This window comes from Oncorhynchus tshawytscha, linkage group LG03 (assembly GCF_018296145.1).
Source record: "Oncorhynchus tshawytscha isolate Ot180627B linkage group LG03, Otsh_v2.0, whole genome shotgun sequence".
Lineage (NCBI taxonomy): Eukaryota > Metazoa > Chordata > Actinopteri > Salmoniformes > Salmonidae > Oncorhynchus > Oncorhynchus tshawytscha.
The window spans coordinates 51,217,915-51,242,671 of NC_056431.1; the positions used below are offsets into that span (position 1 = coordinate 51,217,915).

At 41.5% G+C, this 24,757-nt stretch overlaps 1 protein-coding gene across 2 annotated transcripts in view; it reads left to right on the forward strand.

Annotated features, from left to right (window-relative positions):
• Positions 1 to 4,083: 4,083 nt before the first annotated feature.
• The window catches only part of adcy5 (adenylate cyclase 5), a 130,851-nt gene continuing 110,177 nt past the window's right edge, over positions 4,084 to 24,757 (forward strand). For both annotated transcript variants that reach the window (XM_024407120.2, XM_024407125.2), the window contains exon 1: positions 4,084 to 6,263. In XM_024407120.2, coding sequence (XP_024262888.2) covers positions 5,316 to 6,263 — 948 coding nt within the window. In that variant the 5' untranslated portion in view covers positions 4,084 to 5,315. The remainder of the gene's footprint in view (positions 6,264 to 24,757) is intronic.

Here is a 24,757-nt window from a genome sequence, read left to right on the forward strand (position 1 = left end):
AATTTCTTCTTAACTAACTTACCTAGTTAATTAAAGGTTACATGTAAAAAATAATAATATTAAAACAGGACGCTTGCATGGACACGAGTCCATTAGATTAGAGAGCTTGTAGTCCTGCATTTCCAATGACTTAAAGAGGCAATCTGCAGTTGCTACATTTATTTTGGACTTATAAATTAAAGCTATATACCTATTGTATCTTGAAGAATATAACTTATAAATGCCTTATGAGCTTAGTTCAACTGTTGTACCCCATCAGAACCCAAAATATAAGCTTGTTTTACTCCAATATTTGTTAAAAATAGAAATATAAACAAACACTGTATAAACTCAAAACATCATTTTGATATCATGGATGATCAGTCCTTGTATCCATAGCCCTGTCTATGAATGTGAAAGTTGTTACATTTCTCCATTCCTCAGCTTTTTACCAAAACAGTTGTGGGGTGCCTGCTTTGTTAATGTTTCAACTGCGGACTGGCTCTTTAAATCTAATAATGTAGAGAGTCAGGCATTCGCGTGTGTGTGGTTCAGAGTTTTCGTCCACCTCTGACTCAGGAGAAGGTAACTGAGAAAGCATTTTGCATATGAGTACAATGTAAAACCTTAACGGTTATCAATGTGGATGCAAACAGTAACTGCACTGCATTATCACTGAAAACTCTAATAATTTGGTTTTAGTTTTGCCTAATAAATTGTTGTAGAACCAATGTGAAAGACAAACTAGATTTTGTGGACTTTAACTTACTAGAAAGTGTTGAGGTTGTGTTGTGTTTGAGTAGTGATCACCCTTTTACTTCCATGTCTGTGGGACTGCATCTCACTGCATGCAGTTTTAGACATTGATCAGGAGTTGCCTGACACTGGTATTGCCCTGATGCTCTTTGGGATGTGTAACAGTATGTTTATTATATCCTGAATTACGCTGTGAAAGGCCTAAACTTTGCAAGGGATTCTTCCCCGACATAATGTTTGTTTCCCTCCCATTCTTAAAATGTCCTGCTGTCCTGATAGTTGAGTTCCTATGTTTCTGTTCTTTGTTGGCCTAACATGTAGTCTACACTCTTATGAAAGAGATGAGCAGCAAGGTGAACTGAAGATGCCTTTAGTACATCAACAACTACCCAACATCCCAACTAACTTGATTTAACATTGCCCTGGGCCTACGGTATCGGAGGATGTTTTGTAAGCATTGCCAGGATTGTTGGAAACTTCCTCTAGAGGCAGGAGTGCAACTCTGTAAAATTGCATGTAGGAGGAAATAAATGTCCATTCATCCTTCGAAGTGATGATACTTTGGTATAACTTAGTATGGAAAAAGCATGCCACAATACTACTCTACACACTGGTTCTACTAAACAAAACTACAGTATGTTGATCTTTTTGATAAAAAAAAATGTTTTGCATGGGACCAGCAGACTTTGTATAAGTATGATTAGTTATATAACTATATATTTACAATAAACTTAACATGGAAGCAAAAGAGATTTCCTGTTTTTTCTCAGTATTTTGATTCTTGTTTTGATGATCTACATCTATATGGACATCTGTGATCCAATTAGTGTACTTGTGTTGTATATCTGTCCTGTCTGTGTCTGTCCCTACAGTCTGTTTTCTTAAGTGTGTTATTATTTTACCTCTCACATGATGGCAGTAGTGTTCTACACCAAAGCTATGTATGCTAATGTAGGACCCTTTCACCCTTTGTAAATACCATTATTCAGTACATTTTTTTTCAGGTGCCAGTGCAGGTGTGGATGACTGTTTAGTATTGTATTAGGATCCCCATTAGCGGTTGCTGAAGCAGCAGCTACTCTTCCTCGAGTCCACATAAAACATGAAACATGACATAATACAGAACACCAATAGACAAGAACAGCCCAAGGACTGAACTACACACATTTGCAAAATAATTTGATCCCATAATCAGATTCCTGTTGTTCAATATTGACCTTATTCCCAATGGATAACCACGACACCGTACATCAACACCGAGGACAGAAACACATGCTGATGCTGCATGCAGGCCAGGGTCTCTGTATTTTTGGTATATCCAGGTACATGAAAAGGCATCGGTTTCCAATGGAAGAGGAAGATGTGGGGGGAGTCTCACATTTCCCGAATCCCCTTTGAATACAGGTTTAATCCTCACTGTGACTCCTATAGTAACATACAATGAGCTCCAAAAGTATCGGGGTAGTGAGATTTTTTGTTGTTGTTTTGGCTCTGTACTCCAGCACTTTGGATTTGAAATGATACAATGACTATGAGGTTAAATTGCAGACTGACAGCTTTAATTTGAAGGTATTTTCATCCATATTGGGGGAACCGTTTAGAAATTACAGCACTTTTTGTACATTGTCCCCCCATTTTAGGGGACCAAAAGTATTGGGACAAATTCACTTATATGTATATTAAAGTAGTAAAAAGTGTAGTATTTTGTCCCATATTCATAGCATGCAATGATTACATCAAGCTTGTGACTTGACAAACTTGTTGGAAGCATTTACTGTTTGTTTTGGTTTTGTTTCATTTTTTTTGTGTGACCAATAGAAATGAATGGGTAAATAACGTATCGTGTCATTTTGGAGTCACTTTGGAGTCACTCTTGTTGTAAATAAGAATAGAATGTGTTTTTACCATGATTACGGATAGCTCTGAATGAATTGTGAATAACGATGAGTGAGAAAAATACAGAAGCACAAACAGCTACAGAGCCAATACAACAACAAATGTGTCACTGTCCAAATACCTCTTGGACCTCACTGTAACTGTTACAACTGTTAATCATGAACCATTAGAATGAATGAGCTGGTATATGTAGTTTCTTATGCTTGAATGACAGCCACCAGAGTAAGGTTGTGGGAAAGACACATCACAGGCACGGTGCACTTACCTACAGTGTGTGTTTGTGTTTGTTTTGTTCTAAGCCTTTTGTTTCGCTCACCAACAAAGGCAGCGATACTGTATGCCATAATGCCTTTCTCTTATGTTGAACCCAGTGATCATGTTTCTCCTATTGTGTGTGTTTCAGCGATCCTGTTACGCTTGTTTCCAGAATGTACTGTCCCTGGCAAGGGAAACAGAGACACTATCCGACTTTCAAGAGGTTAGGTTAAATAATACGTAAATTGACACACAGCCAGTGTCATTACGAGGCTTATAAAATAAAATGGCCACATTTAGAACAAGCTGTTCTTAGGACGCGCTGCCTGCAACACGATATAGATAGTTGACACAGTAGCATATTGTCACTCCTGGTTGTAATTCATGCAATTGGTTTATGAGGTGATCAAAGACAAAGAACATAGGATATATAAAACTGTGACTTGGTGGGGTTGGGATCTTGGGTTTCTGGTTTTCTAATGCCATATAGAAGAGATAGAGCTATACATGTGCCAGAGAGCTCCTCTCAGTAGAACACCCCCGAGTACACATAGCTGTTTGTAACAGAGAGAACAGGCCCTGATAGTCATTACAGTATCACAACAATTACAGTATCACAACAATTACAGTATCACAACAAACCCTAGAATAAAGATTTGCCCACCATAATGCTCAGCTTACCAATATCTCACCAATTCAACAAATACCTTGACTCAATAATTACAGACTTGCAAGGAACAGGGCTGTCAACAGGATCAAACATGTCACTACACCTGCAATAACATTTGCTAAATATGTGTATGTGATCCATACAATTTGATTTGATTTGATTTTAAATGCATAGCAGTCTCCTCCAGGCCCAAGTCTAGACCATAAAAATGGAAACTGTCCCTCAGTTACCAGAGTGGCAGAAGTCACACCCATGTAATCAATTAGGTATTTCGATTTACATGTCAATATACAACACCAAATAGAAAACATGTGGGTTCAGCAGAACTTTAGGGGTTAATGGTTTGCGTTTGAGGTCCAGCTGTGATCACAGACCCGCCCATTCATCCAAATGCGGGGGAGAACGCGCAGGAGTCGCATCTCCAACTGACATGGTCGAAAGCCAATGAAAAGCTTTAAAGTGAAAGTCATACTCGCGCATATCCAATGGGAATGAGCAAACGGCTGATTTTGGGAATCAGACTTGGTTGAATGAAAACCTAACAGCAACCAGCAATGGTAATAAACCGTCAGATGCCTGCCTGATCAATAGCGTGCAATGTAATGCATGACTCCCTATCATAGCCCACTGGGAGTACGCTCAGAATTGTTTCTTCTTCTGGTCAGTCTGTTGTGTTATTCGACGTCGCAGGAATCCAAAAAGGGGTTGAACTAGGACCAAACGCGGTGGTAACGTTGGGTGATGTGTGCTGCATGAATCGTATGGATCAACACGAGATTGAGTCTTCAGGGATTTTGTGTGCAGTCGCTGGTGGTCAGCTGTTATGTGGTCGTGACAGCTCGTTAATTCTGGGCAGAGTTTAACATACAGATGCAGTAATAATACCGTGGAGAAACGTTTTTTGGGGGGATGCTCTGGCTTTTGTGTGTGTTTAAACGTCGAGTCTTTCTCTCCTCCGCTGGTCAATGAAAGCGCGTGAGGGTCGGGATGTGACGGTTTCGCAATTAGGATTTAACCAACCAAGCATCGACAAGGCTGCAATGAGATGCACAGGTTCAGTTCTAGCCCTGAAGGAGACGCTCAACTAATGTAGCTTTGACGTCGACGTGGGATTGTCCCCCACATCATCACGTTTTTTCTTATAATTCATTTTACATCAAGGCAAAAGAAAGTGCTTGGGGAGGTATTGCAGATTCACAACATGATAGATGTTGGTATGGCCAACTATTGGAGTTGTATAGTCTTTTTATTCCATGGCCTTGGCCTATAATTAACAACATTTCTGCATACAGAGTTTATATTTGGATTATAATGAATTATGTAAAACGAAGTCCTCCTGGAAATGTATTCTACACTAGAGGTCTGTTTGTTGTTACAGCATATGTCCCAGATGACATCTAATGTAATTGTTTTTAAGTGATTTTACAAGAGCATTTTGCCATCTGCGGCCAAAGTTATCCCCAGTCGTCAATAGGCCTATGCGTCACATTTTCAAAAGTATCATGGACATACATTTTCCCTATCATAATGGACATTTAACTGGACACATTTAATTGACTTCAACATTTTCTGAATTCAGTCATCACGGATTTCTCAGGAATGTCATAGACCTGTCATTTAAGAAAACATTGTGACAATGTAACAACATTGTAACAAGAACAATAATTTGCGCGAATTCGGCTTTTCTAAGAGACTATAAGCAGGCACGTGTGTGGTCCTGTGTGTTGCTTTTTTCTTTTACTTTTATCTGGGAAATATAATGTCCAGATCGAACAGTGTGAGCCCGCCCGAAGTCGGTGCGCCTGGGCTGAGGGGAGGGACTGAGCTCAGATCTGCTTGGGGCGAGTCTGAGTCTATTGCAAACGGATGCCCATACTCGGCTAGATCTCCGAGCAAAAAACTCGCCCGGTCGAACAGCAGATGGAGGGAAGGAGATGATGATCCCGAACAGCAGCCCGGACCAGGACGAGCCACGACAACGGTTAGCAGGGTCAGTTTTAGGTCTAGATCTGCGTGGCAAGAGCATGGGACTGGGGAAGAGAGCCGAAACAACAACCGATCTTCCCCAAGGCACGCAGATGGAGCCGGGGAAGTGAGACCCAAATCTGTGGAATTGGGCTTGGAAGACCGGAGAGTGAAGGGCTCCAAACCCGAGGAGGAACTCATGCCTGAAGTTCACCTTTCCATGGTTGCGTGCTGCAGCAGCGCGATGCAGATTTTCAGATCCAAGAAATTCCAATCGGAGAAGTTGGAGAGGCTGTACCAGCGTTACTTTTTCCGGCTCAACCAGAGCAGTTTGACCATGCTCATGGCCGTTTTGGTGCTCATGTGCGCGGTCATGCTGACATTCCATTGCGCGGGGGGAGTATGCAGGATAACTTACGTGGTGGTCTTTTCCTTGGCCATCTTACTTATCCTCATATTGATGGTTGTGTGCAATCGGAACGGGTTTCATCAGGACCACATGTGGATAGTCTGCTATGTGGTCATTCTAGTCGTGCTGGTTGTACAAGTGATCGGGGTGCTGCTTGTTCAGCCTCAAAGTGGTTCTGAGGGAATTTGGTGGACGGTGTTCTTTATCCATGTCGTCTACACGCTGCTCCCGGTTCGGATGCGGGCTGCGGTTATCACTGGAGTTATACTGTCTACCATCCATGTGGCCGTGTCTTGGAAGTTAAACGAAAGGGATGCCTTTATATGGAAGCAGGTAGGTCCTGTTTTATAACGTTTTTATTAGGCTACGCATGTATTAAGCATTCATAAATCAATAACTTTTATAGTAACTTTACGCATGGATGAGTCTAACAAATAAAGTATAAAGATAGATTTTTTGGGGGGACATTCCATCAAGTGACAAGTGGCCTGTTTGGATAAAACTTGCTGAGTCAAAGGCGTATTTTATTGTATATAATTCTAATTCTTACAAATGACCTAGCCTAGGATACTACTTATTAGGAAATGAACACCGTAATGTGTCTGTCATTATTGCATTACTCATTTGTACTGTGCTCTATTGTACATTTCACACATCCAATGCCTTTTCATCGGACAGTGACTGACTGATCAAGATGCCCGAGTTTGTCTTGAGATGCTGCTGATGCTTGTTACTATGGAAACGGTCTCGATTGACCATTGCTCAGTCCCCTAGTTGTTATCATGGAGAAGACCAGTAGTAAAAGCATCCATTTAACATTTTAGAGAGAGGAAAAACACTTCTAAGAAGGAAATCAGAGCTCACTGGGTAAAACGGAAGTTTTAAGAATTTAAGAATTTAGGTAAAATAACTTCTAGAAGATGTTCTAGAATTATGGGTCAGAATGGAAGTGCCACATATCTACATCCTTTTGAAGTGACAGTGTTGTTGACTGTTTAGGGTTTGTAGACTTGAGAAGAATTGGGTTGGAAACATGGGGTTATTTTGTTATATATATTTTGTAAAGGAAAAACAACAATTCTAGGCTGTTTGGTTTTATTGTGTTATATGTTAATAACATGTTGAGGCCCCTGGCTCTAATTGATTAGTTTTAAAACCTTTCACCATCAGAGCTGGGCTCTTGATTTGTTGAACTTAATGCATGTCATCTCTCATTCCCCTCTTGGTTATAGTGTTGCGTTTCTACGGTCATATCAGTTTATGATAGATGCAATCATCACTTGTCTTATTTTAAATGTGAATTATATTTATTGTGTCAGAGCGAGGAAATTGCTCAAATGCTCAACATAACTTTTTGCTCTGCCACTTAAATTACGGAGGATGTTTATAATCCTAAAAATTTGAGGTAAGAAAAAAATACACATTTAAAGGAGCTATATACATATAGCTTTTTCTTACCTCAAATGTTTATTTACAGTAGTAGTGGACATAGTGTTAGTGTCTCAATTTCCGCAAAACTTTTTATTTTGCATTCTAATGGTGCAACCTTTTTATTGGTCCACATTTTTGTCATTTAGCAGCCTAGAATTGTTGTTTTTCCTTTAGAAAATATCTATAACAAAATAACCCCATGTTTCCAACCCAATTCTTCTCAAGTCTATGGTCAACAAGAGACTGACCATCTCTTGTTGTCAAATTGACTGGGGCCAGCAAATCTCTTGTTGTCAAATTGACTGGGGCCAGCAAATCTCTTGTTGTTAAATTGACTGGGGCCAGCAAATCTCTTGTTGTCAAATTGACTGGGGCTGAGTGATTTGTAGATATTTGACACTTGCCATTTGCTGGCCCCAGTCAATTTGACAACAAGAGATTTGCTGGCCCCAGTCAATTTGACAACAAGAGATGGTCAGTCTTTTGTTGACCAATAATGAGGCTGCACCATTAGAATGCATTTTTGTGTGGTCTCAATACATTTAAAAAAAAAATATTGTGATAAACGATTTATCCACTATTACTGTAGATATTTTAAGGACATTTTCTTAATTTTTTTGTATTATTATTATAATGTATTTCCATTTTTAATTTTTTACCCCTTTTTCTCCCCAATTTCGTGGCATCCAATTGGTAGTTACAGTCTTGTCCCATCGCTGCAACTTGTTACATATAGCTCCATTAAATAGTTAGGTCTGTTATAAAGAAGCAGCGCATCCCAATAGGCCTACATTGGTCATTTTATTCAAAGAGTAGAATCAAACTCATAATGTCTATTACAATGCCAGAAGGAGCTTGTGTTTGAGAGCCCCTCTCCGAGGCCAAACATGAAATGGTGTGCCGTATGTAGGATCCCAAAAACTATTCAATGAAACTAGGGGTACATCCCAAATGGCACTATTCCCTATATGGGCACTACTTTTGAGCAGGGCCATTTAGAATGCACACTGGTAAATGACTTTGGACCGGCAGTTCTTAATCCCAGTTCATCTTAGTAAAAGGAAAGTACTAAAGTAAAAGGATACTAAACTTAAGCCTCTTCTGGAAAGACATACTTGAATACAATATTGTACACACAGTTACAGAAAAAAGATAGGAAAAGTATTTAAAAAGAAAAAGCATGACTTCACGGTGCCCTACCAAACCTCAAATACAATGGCCTGGTGACCCATTGTGCGTGCCGTTGTGCCCTCTTTCGCTTGGCTGTGTTCTTTCTCTCTCTCTCTCTCTCTCTCTCTCTCTTACTTTGTCATTTTCTGGCTTGTTCTCTCGCTCTCTGTGTTTACCAGTCCCTGTACTACTTATAAACATCTGCCCTAACAATGTGCTCTTCCCAAGAACCTCTGCTTTACAAATCTGGCTAATGGAAACCGTGCATCAGTCCACCATTGAAGTTTAAGGGCTTGTAAATGAATGATTGAACCGTGGAAAAAAATAAAATAACTCAAAAGCAAAACTCCACACAATACCGCCTCTTTCCCATAGGCTAGAATGGATCATTCTAATCCCCTTTATTTTTCTTTTTTGAAACTTTGATTATATTGGTCAGAGAGTGTTTGTGATACAGACATGTGACCCTATATCTAATTGCATTTTCTGTGAAAATAGGCTCTTTTTGAGATGAGTGTGTGGGAACAGGCTGTTGTAATTGTTTCTCTTCCTCACCATCCTGTTGTTTTTAGCACATCAGATCTCCCCCTGTTTATATACTGTAGGTCCCAGCAGGTCTCCACTGTTGAGCTGTATGTTTATGTGAGATCCCTAGATGATGCTTGTATCAGGAGTGCTCCCATGAATAGGCATAAAACAACTTGATCATAATGACCGCGGCTCGGCTCGAGACGGTGGCATTGTGTTGTATGTGGGTCTTTCTAAAAACTAGGGTACCAGTGAGCATTTCTTCTGGTAGACAACTGTTTGGAGCTGTTACAAAGTCATTCATAATAATTTGCCTTTTCATGTGAAAACATTAAGATATGAAGGGGGAACATAGATACATTAAGTATAATTCACGAGTTTAATCAAAAGGTTAAACTATTTCTCATGCTTGGAGTCTTCACAGATTTGGCAAAAATCGTGTGATGTAAAACACTACATTTCTTCCCTTACATTTATGATACTGATGTTTGTCTTTACATCCTATACTAATAATTTAACAATTGAATTACACGTTGAACTTGATCCTGTAAAATTCCTGGATATTGCTGTTGACTTATTAATGAACTGATGTAACTGTAAATTTGGGGCGGCAGGGTAGCCTAGTGGTTAGAGCGTTGGACTAGTAACCGAAAGGTTGCAAGTTCAAATCCCTGAACAGGCAGTTAACTCACTGTTCCTAGGCTGTCATTGAAAATAATAATTTGTTCTTAACTGACTTACCTAGTAAAATAAAGGTAAAAAATTAAAATGGTTAGCTGACTGATATATCCTAGCTACCTAACTAACCATTGGTAAACTCATTCAATGATGCCAAAGCAACAGTATCTATTGTTAGACTAGAGATATTCCCCTACCTATAGTTAGTCAGCAGTTGCACATCTAACTAGCTGGAATGAAGCAAGGATGTGACTAACTCTTTGGTCCTTTAAAAACCTGCTGTAGTTAACATATTGTGTGCTATAGCTTGGAAAATAAATACATGTGACTCTGGAGGACAACATGTTTGCAACACGAAACAAACGAGTATTGCAGTACTGGTATCGTCCCGGGCCTTCTATGAGTTCGAAATTACACACTGAATTTGTGAAAATTATAATAATGCCCTATTTGTGTAAGAGCTATTTGAAAAAAATGCCTGGAATTTCAACATGTTCAGATGGGATGGAACTTTTCGCCCAAATCAGGATGTCACAATGTGACCTGATTATAATAGACTAATGACTGTTCATCTGGGTAAGGGGGTGAGCTCCAGACTATCCTATCAGCTAGTGTATGTAAATATCTTCTAATTTGTTTCCTAATGCCCACACAAAACTGAGCATTTCAAGTACCAAAGGAGGATCAGGGAAGTAAATGATAAAATATATTTTGGCGTTATTTTCATTAAATAACCACAGTGATTTAGACATACAGTGATGATTTAATAAGTACAATTACAAAGACTGCATGGGGGCTTTAATACCTGTCAAATACTTACTTCCTCTGTCCCTGGGAGAATGTCAATTTCATTTCCTTGATTCGTCGTATCCTCTCTCATCTCCTTCTCAAAACCCATTGGATGAGAAGGTCAGAGGTCCTTCCCCTCTGACCTTATCCAATGGGTTTTGAAAAGGAGGTGAGGATAGAGGACGCGAAGAATCAAGGATATGTTTTGATTATCCCATTCCTTGCCTCACTCTCAAAGCGCATTTGGGGAGAGGAGTGCACTTGCACTTTCAAGGAGAAGCAAGGAGTGGAGGAAACAAGGACAGAGGAAGCAATAATTTAATCGCTAGTTTTCAGACAGGCTCACACAATGCTTGAAGAGTTTACTGATTATACTGATTTAATTGTTTATTATTATTGTCTATGATTTTGTTGACAGAACCCAATGTATTATATTATATCAACTATTAAAACATATAGAACTGCTGTTGTTTATCTTTTTCATTCTTCAGGAATGTTTAGCATGGCTATAAATGATAGAGAAGTTGACTAAAGCACAAAAAGACCTGGCAACTAGGCATGCCAAAGAAACATGCAGTGTATCACGTTTCAGGTAAGACCCAGATGAAGACAATGTCGAAGTAACAGCAGTTTATTAATCCAACAGGGGCAGGCAAAAGACAGGTCAAGGGAAGGCAGGAGTCAGTAATCCAGATAGGTGAGGCAAGGGTACAGGACGGCAGGTAGGCAGAAATGGTCAACATTGGGAAAATAAGAAAACAGGAACAATCGAGAGACAGGAACGGAGGGAAAACTGCTGGTAGGCTTAACGAAACAAAACAAACTGGCAACAGACAAACAGAGAACACAGGTATAAATACACAGGGGATAATTGGAGAAGATGGGTGACACCTGTGGAGACAATCACAAAGACAGGTGAAACAGCTCAGGGTGTGACCTGGGCGCATACCTGGTTGACCTGGGTGTTGGCGTTAGAAATCCACAATGAGGCCTGGGTCCAGGATGTCCCTGGCGGGGACCCAGCACCTCTCCTCTGGGCAATAACCCTCCCAGTCAACCAGGTACTGGAACTCCCTGCCCCGAGGTTGAACCTTCAGGAGACGCCTCACCATGTATGGCGGTTGGCCATTGATGAGACACGGGAGAGGGGTGGGCCTGGAAACAGGAGACAAATGGCTACGAGACATGGGTTTAACTCGGGACACATGAAAGGTGGGATGTATGCAAAGGGTACGGGGCAACAGAAGACGAACAGCAGAGGCGCTAATCATTTTGGAGATGGGAAACGGGCCGATAAACTGGGGGAAGAGTTTGCGGGATCCACCCGGAGGGGCAGATCCCGGGTGGTAGCCATACCCTCTGCCCGAGACGATACCGGGGAGCCGGGATCCGATGGCGATCTGCTTGTCATCGACACCTGGAGGTGGTCTTGAGGAGGGCCGACCGGGCTCCATCTGGACACTCCCAGCAGAGATGATGTAACCCAGAAAGGGGATGGTGGAACGATGGAACTCGCACTTCTCTGCCTTAACAAACAGCTGATTCTCCAGAAGGCGTTGAAGAGCCCACCGGACGTGCTGACCACCTCCCTGGGGGTTCTGGTACTTCGCTGGGATTGGTGGAGAGGTCCGGGGCACCTTCCAAGCCCCCAAGAAGACAATGGGTGTGGCAGAACGGAGTCCAGCCCATGATGGCACCAGTAGACCAGTTGATGAGGGGATTGTATCGCTGGAGCCAGGAGAATCGCAAAACCACTGGAATCTGAGGAAATTTGATGAGCAGTGATTCCCTGACACCTGTAGGTTGGTGGGAGTGGTATTTTGAGTGATCCGGCCTATAGAGCGCCCGTCTAGCACTCTAACATCCATGGGAATGGAGAGGGGCTGAGTGGGGATGTTCAGCTCGGAAGCCAGGGAAGAATCCAAAAAGTGCTCATCGGCCCCAGAGTCAATGAGGACCCGAAGAGATTTAGACTGGTTTCCCCACAGCAGAATGGCATGAAAAGGGGTGCGAGCAAGGGAAGCAGAAAAGTTCTCCATATGGACCACCAGAGTACTCGCTCCTACCTGTGAGCCTGGTCTTTTAAAGGACACAAAATGACCAAGAGTCCCGCAATACAGACAACTCTTCGTGTTGATCCTGTATTGCCGTTCCGCTGGGACAGCCCAATTCTGTCTAGTTGCATAGGCTCAGGAAGCCGTGACTCGACCGTCTTCGGCGACACTTGGGGGAGGTTGGGAAGCCTCTGGTTCTCTCTGCAACGGGACCGTCGGGACTTCCTGGTTCCAAACACTCTCCGCTGCCAATGTGCGGAAATCCACTGCATTGTCTGCCCCACTGCGGAAGTCCTGCTGAAGCTGGATTAGCTTCCGGGCAGCTTCTCTCCCAGAGGACGGGCCATCAAAAACCTTCACCTTCACCTCTCCCATGAACCCCTCCAGACTAACGCATATGGTCGGCTGTTGTTCCCATACAGCAGTAACCCAGGTGAGAGCCCTCCCGGACATCAGCGTGATGAGGTAGGCTATCTCGGAACGATCTGAGGAGAAGGAGGTTTGAAGCTCGAAGATGAGCTAGAAACGCCCGACAGGTGCTCGGCTCTCCTTTGAAACGTTCCGGGGGAGGTAAGCGGGGCTCCCGAGAAGGTGGAGTGACCGATGAGACGGCGCTGCTAACAGCTGAGTTACTGAGGGGCTGTGGGGTTACCACCATGGTAGGCTGCCTCCCAGACAACCCACAGAATTGTTCCAGCAAAATGTCCAACGTCCGGTCATGGCGTTCAGCCAACGTTTGGACCCCCTCCATAAGGCCATGAAGCAATTCCTCGTGCCTACCGATGGTGGCTCCTTGGGAGGAGATAGCATTACGCAGATGGCCTGCTGGGTCAGTCATGGCCAGTCCGTACAATCACATTTCAGGTAAGACCCAAATGCAGACAATGTCGAAGTAACAACAGTTTATTAATCCAACAGGGGCAGGCAAACAACAGGTCAAGGGCAGGTAGTGGTCAGTAATCCATATAGGTGGGGCAAAGGTGCTGGACGGCAGGCAGGCTCAGGGTCAGGGCAGGCAGAAATAGTCAACACCGGGAACAATCGAGAGACAGGAACAGAGAGAAAACTGCTGGTAGGCTTGACGAAACAAGTGAACTGGCAACAGACAAACAGAGGACAGAGGTTTAAATACACACGGGATTATGGGAAAGATGGGCGACACCTGGAGGGGGGTGGAGACAATCACAAAGACAGGTGAAACAGGTGTGGCACGTTGTTTCTCCATGTTTCTTGTGACATTTTGAATGACATGTAGATGTTTTGTAGTTGCTAGTTGGAGTTAGGGTCTCATTGTGCCTATCTAGACTTTATTTCTGTAAATACACATGTGAAGCCGTAAGAAAATCATATTTAAATGTATATCAAACCATTTAGAAATTTTGACCACCTTATTTATCGAAAGACTCATGTGTACTGCACTCCCAATACATGCAGGGATGACCGGCACCCTGGTAAAAGTAGTGCACTTTATAGGGAATAGGGTGCCATTTGGGACGAAGCCTACAGCCTTTCAGATGGAACCTCAAATGGAGATAATTGGGACACATCTGACCTCAGTGTTATCTGATGTACCTCACCTTAACCTCCCATCCCACCTCCTCAACTGTATTGGGTCTCTGTTATCATAGGGGGACCTGTGGGAAATCAGGAAATAATGTGCGTGGGAGTCAGGGAGAGATGGGCTTTGTAGTATTTGAAATGAATGCTGATGCTGTTCAGGTCCCCATTGCAGATGTTTCATTAACCCTTTACACTCGTACCTGTATATTTGGGCACAAAAAAAGATTGCTAAATTGGAACGCAGTGACTGTACAGTAACAGAGCGGCAGGTCGCCTAGTGATTAGGCGTTGGGCCAGTAACCGAAAGGTTGCCACATTGAATCCCGGAGCTGACAATGTGAAAATCTGTTGTTCTGCCCCTGAACAAGGCATTTAACCCACTGCTCATAGGCTGTCATTGTACATAAGAATTTGTTCTTAACTGACTTGCCTAGTTAAATAAAAAAATACAGTAACATGCTTCACAGCGATGCCGTTCTGAACTTGAGCACCACAAGAAGTTGCCCCCATCCCTCCTGCTTATTGGACAACTTAAGCAAATTGTTTGTTGTCTGAGTGAGGGATATCCTGTGAATTAAGAGGACTCTATGTATTTAGAAAAATGAGATGTTGATGATTATAATAAATACCACTTAGATGTCCTACAAGCAAGCCAAACACCCATGAGTTCAAATGTGCACTTCACATTTCCATATCATAAAACTCATGTCATAAACAGTGTCAACGTTTATGATCACTATGTTTAATGTACAGTTACAAGATGACAAATGACCCTGGGTTGTCCTGAACAGAAGGAGCCCATGTTTGTCTATTGTGAAGAAAACTTGCAGCAGCACACGCACCTGAATGCACGCTTGACTCCTGTCTACGCGCACCACAATTATGATCCGTTTCCCTGAATTGCATTGTGAAAGCCTGACACTGTAATATCGTATTTTATAACTCATAACTCAATGGTCATGTTGGCTGTAGAACAAGCTTTCAAATGATGCCCACCTGACCCAGATTGGTATTTATAATGGACCGTTTTTGGATTCCGTTAACAACAACAGTAATTGTGTGATGGCGGGGATGCAGCATTGTGTTCCAAACAAAACAACTACAAGTGTGCTTGTTCTAGTTCGTCATCGGCACAGCTAGGAGAGCTAAAAACAAAAACAAATTACAGTTGAAGACTCTTCTTTGAGTCAATAAACTGCATTGAAATGACTTAGGAACTGTGCACACTTTGGAGTCCTCTCACTCAAACCATTGTCATTTTCTGGTCTTATGTTGCACCTACCCCACATTCACCAGGAATATTCTTATCGTGTTAGTGAATGTGTCCAGAGTATTTTCAGATCTCGTTATCACAAATGCGGTGAAAGTACAGTAAATGTCAAATGCACATAACATCAACAGCGTAATGTTTGGATTCAGTCTTGTGTCAGGTGAACTGTTGTGTCCTCACCTTTGGTCTAGGACATTTTCCCATAACCTCCAAACTGTTCCCATTCAAATGGTTATGCATATGCTTTTCATATCTATTCTGTAAGAAACATTTACATTTAGCCCTATCCAAATAGGCCCATTTCCATCCAGGTTAAGGTTGTGATAGCAGTGGCCCTTAACGGAGCAATGGACAGTGAAAACAATAACAAAGCATTTTCTCCGCCACTGTTTTGCTAAAAAGTTGAAGGATGGGGCTGGAGAAATGTAACCACTCTCAAATTCAGAGACAGAGTTTATGGATGCAAGGTTTGCCTATCACCATCACAAGCCTCAGTCAGTCATCATGTGCACTGTTATAATTCATACCTCCCCGGCTATCTCCCACTTATGTATGCGTGTCTATGTGTGTGTCACCCCTCTGGGTGTGTGGCTCTAATACCGTCCCTGTGCGCGGTACATCAAATTGAGTGAAAAGTCAGAGAGACAAATCCATCATTAGGTGTCAGGGTTGATCAGTCTCTCCTCCCTCCTGTTTCCTCAGCTGTGATTTGGCATCGGTGATCATTGGTGATTCGGGATTGATCATTCATCATCACCGGCGGTGGTAGTGCCGGTGACACAACAACCCGGATTGTCCTCTGAGTGCACTACTACCGCCAGACAGAAAGCATTTATAAACAGAGGGCAGAATTAGATAATATGGGAAATATTTTGCTTTAATACTTTTTGATCCCTTAAATTGTATGGATGCTGCTCAGTTAAAGATGTTGTCTTATGTTCATCATTACCAACAAAGTACTCTGGTGATCATTGATCCTTGATCATCGGTGATTATTGGCGATTGGTAATTGATCATTCATCATCACTTGTTAATTTAGCTTGTAGCATCATGTTAATTGTTATTACAGGGGTTTTAGGTGTAGAATGTTGATCCACGTAATATCACATGCAACAGGATCTATTGTAATCTCTTAGCTACCTTTGCCATTACATTCTATTCCAGTAATCTTCAGATTTCTCCATGGCCAAAAACACAAAGCAGAGGCTGCGTCTCTGTCCAAATGTTGTCCTTTGTTTTACACGTTATTGAGCACTTCATTTACCTCCTTTATTGACTTTTCACTATGAACAACATGGATTATAATTAAGCCTCGTCATTACTGATGGATGCACCATCGATTTGTATCAATAAACAGAGGAATTGAGTCCACACGTGCTGGAGAAAAACAATTAATAAACACAAGTAAGGGAGGATAATAATAATGACTTAAAAGAGGAACAGGTATAATGCTTTGAGACACCGGTAGACATGGAGACCTTTTTCTGATGATCACAGCAGCTGAGCAGCACCTCTCCTCCTACCATCATGCCCATCTCTTATCCTTCCCCCGCCAGTCCCTTCCTGTTGCATCTACCTCACTGCTTTCCTTTCTCACCTCTGTGTCAACAATTCTGTCAATTCATGTCTCTCTATCCTCTCCCACATAAGGCTCCTCCTCATCAGCCTCTCTGTTGGTAGTCAGGAGAGGGACTAGTGCTTTAGAAATACAATCCCTCCCTATTCGATGAATTCTATGGATATGCTTACTTACTTTCTCGTGTTATTCTTATTTATTATTTAGATTTCTTGTGTGTTTTTGTTTTACCTTGTTATTTTTAGTATTACATTGTTATTAATTACTGCATTGTTGGGTTTTGAGTTGGTAAGAAAGGTATTTCATTGTACTTGTGCATGTGACATTAACACTTGAAACTTCTGTAGGGATTATATTTCTATGAGTAGTGCCCTGTCCATGGTCTGTGGCCCAGCCCTTGTCTATGTGGAAATAGCTTAGGTTAGGCTATTTCAAAGTGCGAACGGTATCAGCACAAACCACCTTTTTAAACCTGCTGATGTCAACCCGTGTCATATACTCTATGGCAGGACTGTTGCGTGGGATCATTTCCACGTAAAGTGTGAGATTTATCAAGATTAATGCACAGCCATGACCATGTGTTCGCAGAGTGCCAAGTGGTGGAATAACGGAACTACTTGTCAAGTGTAGCCTAGTGAATGGCGAAAATATATGTTGAAATTGTGAGAGTAATGATTAAATCATTAAATTTTTTTAAATATCTTGACAGTCTATATCATATAATTTGACCACATGGGTGTTCCGATAATAATCCATATAAAGTACAGTAATTTGTTAAATTTACTATAAAAGAGTATAAACGAGATAATACTATAAAAGAGATAGTGGGAAATGGAATGATGGATGGCTGATCTAGCTCTGTTGGAAGATTTGGCAGAGAGCGTATTTAGTGACAGGTGGGACTTTTCAGCGGGCGCCTGCTGATCAGCATCTCACGGCTCTCGATATTGACATCTCATAGCCCTCGATATCTCACAGCCTTCAATATCTCACAGCCCTCGATGAACCGATGTTTTGGATTTAATCATCAGCAAAATGAACAGTTGCATTCAATTTCCATGCACCATCTCACAACAGGACAATTCACGTTGCTTTAGCAATGGCAAACATGCTTCAAATGAGTAGGCAACACTCACCAGACTTTCTCCATATTTGTAATTGGCTGTAATTTAGTGCAGACATTATCGGCTGCTCGGCCATTAAATTCTGAAACTAATGCAAAGTTTCCACTTTTATAGCAGCTCTATGAGCCTTTTGTGTGGAGTTCAAGATTACCTCTCGGGTGCACCACTTAATTCAACTCTTCTGGCCAGTTGGCTGGTTTGACTACTGTAGATAAAGACACTGCTCACTTAGTGCTCACTTAGAAGCAATCTGTATTCAAATGTTTTGAATTACTGCAAGAAGCTTTTAGGATGGAACACTAGTTAGGCAATGCATGGATGTGTGGTTAGAAATCAACAGTAATAGTTATCATACGCAGAGAGTTTGTGCAACATTTTTTGCAAAGAATATTGAAAGTCGTAACGATGTGCACTGAGAGTTGAGAAGCAGGTTCAGGGAGTGAGTTTTTTAATAAAATAAACACAGCATAATACAACAACAAGAACAACACAGAGACATGACACAGGAACAGAAACAATAACGCCTGGGGAAGGAATCAAAGGGAGTGACATATATAGGGAAGGTAATCAGGGAAGTGATGGAGTCCAGGTAAGTCTGATGACGTGCAGGTGCGTGTAACGATGGTGACAGGTGTGCACGTGATTTTGTGTCACAATAGAGAAAAAGGAAACTTTTGTATTGTCATGTAACCCAAACACCCTAGGCATTGTTGGCTGGAAACAAAACTGGATTTCTCCATGGCGCCACACTGTATTGTACCACAGAGTCATCCACCATATAGAAAACACACTTGTCCCAACCCAGCCATGACCTCTGTGTAACCCCTTGTGTTTGCCCCTGACATGATTCTCCATCCACACTGTGTTGACATTGAAGTTGCCTCATGGTGCGAAAGTAACCAGTGTTAACTCCCCTCGTATCCACTCTACTCTCCTCACCACTCTCCAGGAAAATAAACTTGTTATCCCATAATATATGGTGCTTGCCAGGCAAAATAACCCTCTTCCCAGGATGATATTCAAATAACATTTTTGTCATTTTGAGTACATTTTGAGTCTTCTACTCTGTCTGATTGCCTCTATACAAAGCTTAAAGAGTAACTTTCATGATTATATATATTTTTTTTTTAAACTAAAAAAACAGATGTTTTAGGCTTAGTTATAGTGAAAAACATAATTTCTAGTCTTAATTTTAAAAGTTTGTTGCAAAAGTGTTATATTTTGGTATTTTAGTAGTAAGTCTAGCTCATTTTCCCCGCTAGCCGGTTCAACTCTACCATTTAAATCGTGACGTAGAGGCACCTACACTATATATACAGAAGTATGTGGACACCCCTTCAATTTAGTAAATTCAGCTATTTCAGCCACACGCGTTGCTGACGGGTGTATAAAATCGAGCACACAACCATGTAATCTCCATACACAAACATTGGCAGTAGAATGGCCTTCCTGAAGAGCTCAGTGACTTTCAACGTGGCACTGTCATAGCATGCCACCTTTCCAACAAGTCAGTTCTTCACATTTCTGTCCTGCTAGAGCTGCCTCGGTAAACTGTAAGTGCTGTTATTGTGAAGTAGAAACGTCTAGGAGCAACAACGGCTCAGCCGCGAAGTGGTAGACTACACAAGCTCACAGAACGGGACGGCCGAGTGCAGAAGTGCGTAGCATGTAAAAATCGTCTGTCTTCAGTTGCAACCCTCACTTACGAGTTTCAAACTGCTTCTGGAAGCAATGTCAGCACAAGAACTGTTGGTTAGGATCGTCACGCAATGGGTTTCCATGGCCGAGCAGCCACACACAAGCCTAAGATCACCATGCGCAATGCCAAGCGTCGGTTGGAGTGGCCAAGCGTCGGTTGGAGTTAAAGCTTGCAACCATTGGACTCTGGAGCAGTGGAAACACGTTCTCTGGATCTGGGTTTGGCGGATGCCAGGAGAATTCTACCAGCCCCAATGCTTGTACGAACTGGAAAGTTTGGTAGTGGAAGAATAATGGGCTCCTTAGTTCCAGTGAAGGGAAATCCTAGCGCTACAGCATTACATTCTAGACGAGCTTCCAAATTTCTGGCAACAGTTTGGGAAAGGACCTTTCCTGTTTCAGCATGACAATGCCGCTGTGCACAAAGCGAAGTCCATACAGAAATGGTTTGTTGAGATCGATGTGGAAGAACTTGACTGGCCTGCACAGAGCCCTGACCTCAACCCCATTGAACATCTTTGAATTAGAACGCTGACTGCGAGCTAGGCTTAATCGCCCAACATCAGTGCCCAACCTCACTAATGCTCTTGTGGCTAATTGGAAGCAAGTCCCTGCAGCAATGTTCCAACATCTAGTGGAAAGCCTTCCCAGAAGAGTGGAGGCTGTTATAGCAGCAAAGGGGGGAACAACTCCATATTAATGCCCATGATTTTGAAATGATATGTTCGATGAGCAGGTGTCCACATACCTTTGGTCATGTAGTGTATGTCATCTCAAGGGAGGGGTTCGGTATGAAATAAACTCTTCTAGATGTGCTGGGTGGTACCACCTCAAGGCTTACTATAAAAGCAGGTGACAGTGCGCCTTATTTGGCAATGGTCTTGGTACAATAAGTGGAGTGTGCCCATATATTTAGCATGATGCTTCCTTGACTAGAATACAGACATTACACAAAATTCAAAAGGCACATTTCCGCACATTACTGTTTCATGAATCTGGGTTCATGAATTATGTGCTGTTTTTACAAAGAAAAAAAACATATAGGTTATGAAGTTTATACGTTAATATTCGTAGCTACATCCATAGTAAGAAGAAATAAAGGACAATGGTGGTCATGTCAACTCGTTTTGCTTTTCCCTGACCACTGACTGATTGGTGGTGCAATCTGCTAAAATAGTTGGCTCATAGTTCAATGTTTGAGAGTTCTAATCCCGTATGGGGTAGATATCTTTTTTTCTTCTTTAAATAATTCATTTACACAATTCCCCCAACCATAACTTATCACCTGAATGCATATATTTTTATTTTTAGGGTTTGGGAAATGTCTGAAATTTGGTTTGAAAGTTACTCTTTAAGCCTATATCTGGTGTTAGACACAAACACATAAGAAATGGTTCATCGTCAAACCAACTCAAACTTTATCAATCATTTTTTCTGAACCACTGACCTCGAGCTCAGGATTTTTCAATAGGTCAGGTGTTTGGAGGACCACGGGCAGAGCTTATGTTCACTACAAGTTGAAGCTTTAATCCCCCTGCTCAGTGCAAGTGCATTTCTGCTTAGCTGACCGTATGCTACTCCCTAAGTTTTACACATTACTTAGTTACTTTTAACCAATGTTACTTTTAACCAATGTGAATACTGTAGCCCTCAACTGAGCCCTGAGTGGAAGCATGGACAAAATATTGTGTTTGAAATTACAAGTTGAAAAAATATATTTACAAGTGTTTTCCTAGTATGACTCGGCTATCGCAAGAGTAAACTATGGAGAACCTGACATACTCCATTGAGTTGTTTGGCTCAGTCACCTTCTGCTGATTTGTACTAATCTTAAAAGATGCTATGAAACAACCTCCACAAAAAAACCTTTGCTGGTTAGTAATCGACTTTGGTGCAGGACAAGTGGCTCCCTAACAGATGTTGAATCCGATCCAAGTCAGATTTACCAAATTACCATTTGAGACGGGCGATTGTGGCGTCTCATGCATTTTCCTCTTTGAGCAGACCTCGGGAGTGAGGACGCTGCTTGAAACTGACACCTCTTGGTGATTTTATCTGAGCCATCAGATTTAACATCCAGTCAGTGGCCTGACTGTCTTGTGTTCTGTTCCGTCACGGCCGTTGAGACTGAGTGCACAATGTAAACCCCCAGCAAAGAGAGAGAGAGAGAGAGAGAGAGTGGGGAGAGAGTGAAAGATCATTCTCATCTCAAAGTCTTGAAAATATGAAAATGTAATGTGGGCTTCTGATACTCATTGCTTTGAATTTGGATAGTTTTCTCTCTCTCTTTATGCTCTGGTGTGATTCATATTAATAGAGTGAGAGGATAAAAGATTATGCAGTGCTGCTGTGTGCTTTCTGTGTCTCTTTCCATAAAGGCTCAGGCTTTCAGGCCAATGAGATCATAAAGAGAGTGATTTGAATGTGCATAGACCAGTATCCCAGTCAACTCCTCACTGGGCAAAAACTGGTTGAATCAACGTTGTTTCCACGTCATTTCAACTAGAGGTCGACCGATTATGATTTTTCAACGCCGATACCGATTATTGAAGGCCCCCCACAAAAAAAAAAAAGCCGGTACCGATTAATCGGCCGATTTTTATTGGCTTATTTGTAATAATGACAATTACAACAATACTGAATGAACACTTATTTTAACTTAATATAATACATCAATAAAAATCTATTTAGCCTCAAATAAATAATGAAACATGTTCAATTTGGTTTAAATAATGCAAAAACAAAGTGTTGGAGAAGTAAAAGTGCAATATGTGCCATGTAAAAAAGCTAACGTTTGAGTTCTTTGCTCAGAACATGAGAACATATGAAAGTTGGTGGTTCCTTTTAACAAGAGACTTCAATATTCCAAGGTAAGAGGTTTTAGGTTGTAGTTAATATAGTATTTATAGGACTATTTCTCTCTCTACCATTTGTATTTCATATACCTTTGACTATTGGATGCTCTTATAGGCACTATAGTATTGCCAGTGAAACAGTATAGCTTCCGTCCCTCTCCTCACCCCTACCTGGGCTCGAACCAGGAACACATTGACAACAGCCACACTCAAAGCAGCGTTACCCATCGCTCCACAAAAGCCGCGGCCCTTGCCGAGCAAGGGGAACAACTACCCCAAGTTTCAGAGCGAGTGACGTTTGAAACGCCATTAGCGCGCACTACACTAACTAGCTAGCCATTTCACATCAGTTACACCAGCCATTAGGCTGATAGGCTTGAAGTCATAAACAGCATTGTGCTTGCGAAGAGCTGCTGGCAAAACGCACGAAAGTGCTGTTTGAATGAATGCTTACGAGCCTGCTGCTGCCTACCATCGCTCAGTCAGACTGCTCTATCAAATCATAGACTTAATTATAACATAACACACAGAAATACGAGCCTTTGGTCATTAATATGGTCGAATCCGGAAACTATCATTTCGAAAACAAAACGTTTATTATTTCAGTGAAATACGGAACCGTTCGGTATTTTATCTAACGGGTGGCATCCCAAAGTCTAAATATTCTTGTGACATTGCACAACCTTCAATGTTATGTCATAATTATTTAAAATTCTGGCAAATTAGTTCGCAATGAGCCAGGCTGCCCAAACTGTTGCATAAACCCTGACTCTGCGTCCAATGAACGCAAGAGAAGTGACACAATTTCACCTCGTTAATATTGCCTGCTATCCTGGATTTCTTTTAGCTAAATATGCAGGTTTAAAAATATATACTTCTGTGTATTGATTTTAAGAAAGGCATTGGTGTTTATGGTTAGGTACAGTCGTTCCATGATTGTGCTTTTTTCCGCAAATGTGCTTTTTTAAAATCAACCCCCAGCATTGCATCGATTATATGCAACGCTAGATAAACTAGTAATATCATCAATCATGTGTAGTTATAACTAATGATTATGATTGATTGATTGTTTTTTATAAGATAAGTTTAATGCTAGCTAGCAACTTACCTTGGCTTCTACGGCATTTGCGTAACAGGCAGTCTCCTTGTGGAGTGCAACGAGAGGCAGGTGGTTATATCGTTGGACTAGTTAACTGTAAGGTTGCAAGATTGGATCCCCTGAGCTGACAAGGTGAAAATCTGTCGTTCTGCCCCTGAACAAAGCAGTTAACCCACCGTTCCTAGGCCGTAATTGAAAATAAGAATATGTTCTTAACTGACTTGCTTAGTTAAATAAAAGTATTTTTTTTAAATTAAACAATTTTTTTTTTTAAACGGCAAAATCGGCGCCCAAAAATAACGATTTCCGATTGCAATGAAAACATGAAATCAGACCTAATTAATCGGCCATTCCGATTAATCGGTCGACCTCCAATTTCAACCCCCAAAAATCTATGTGTTGACGTTGAATCAACGTGGAAAACTGATTGGATTTGAAAAAATCATCAACCTAAGGGATTTCATTTTTCTTTTAACCTGAATCCAATTACATAGTGAGTTATTTTGTTGATTTCACGTTAGTTGACAGGCCAACCAAATATAGATTAAAACCAGACGTTGAACTGTGGGTCAACCCTTCCTTTCCTAATAAGGCAGGGTTCAAGCCAAGGGAATGTGTTGTATTGCATGGGACAATATGTGTGACCTAGTAGTCAAATAATATGATTGGAAGTCATTGTGTGGAAGTCAAATCATTTTGTGGTTGTGGTGTCTGATCATGTCCTCTGTGGTATTCAGACATTTGCACAAAGGTCCATCTGCAGAAAATGCTACCTAGCCTACTTACTTGGGGAATTTTGGTCTCCTATTGTGCGAGTTGTATTCATCTAGACTTCTTTGGGAGACTACAGTAAAAGGTAAAACAACGTATTTTGTTCCGATAGTGATGAACACAAATATTACAAATATTTTGAACCATGAGTAGATATGGATCCCACCTGTCTGGTTGTGAGATCTATTTCCTAGTCGTCAAACATTTGAACTGTTTGACAAAAG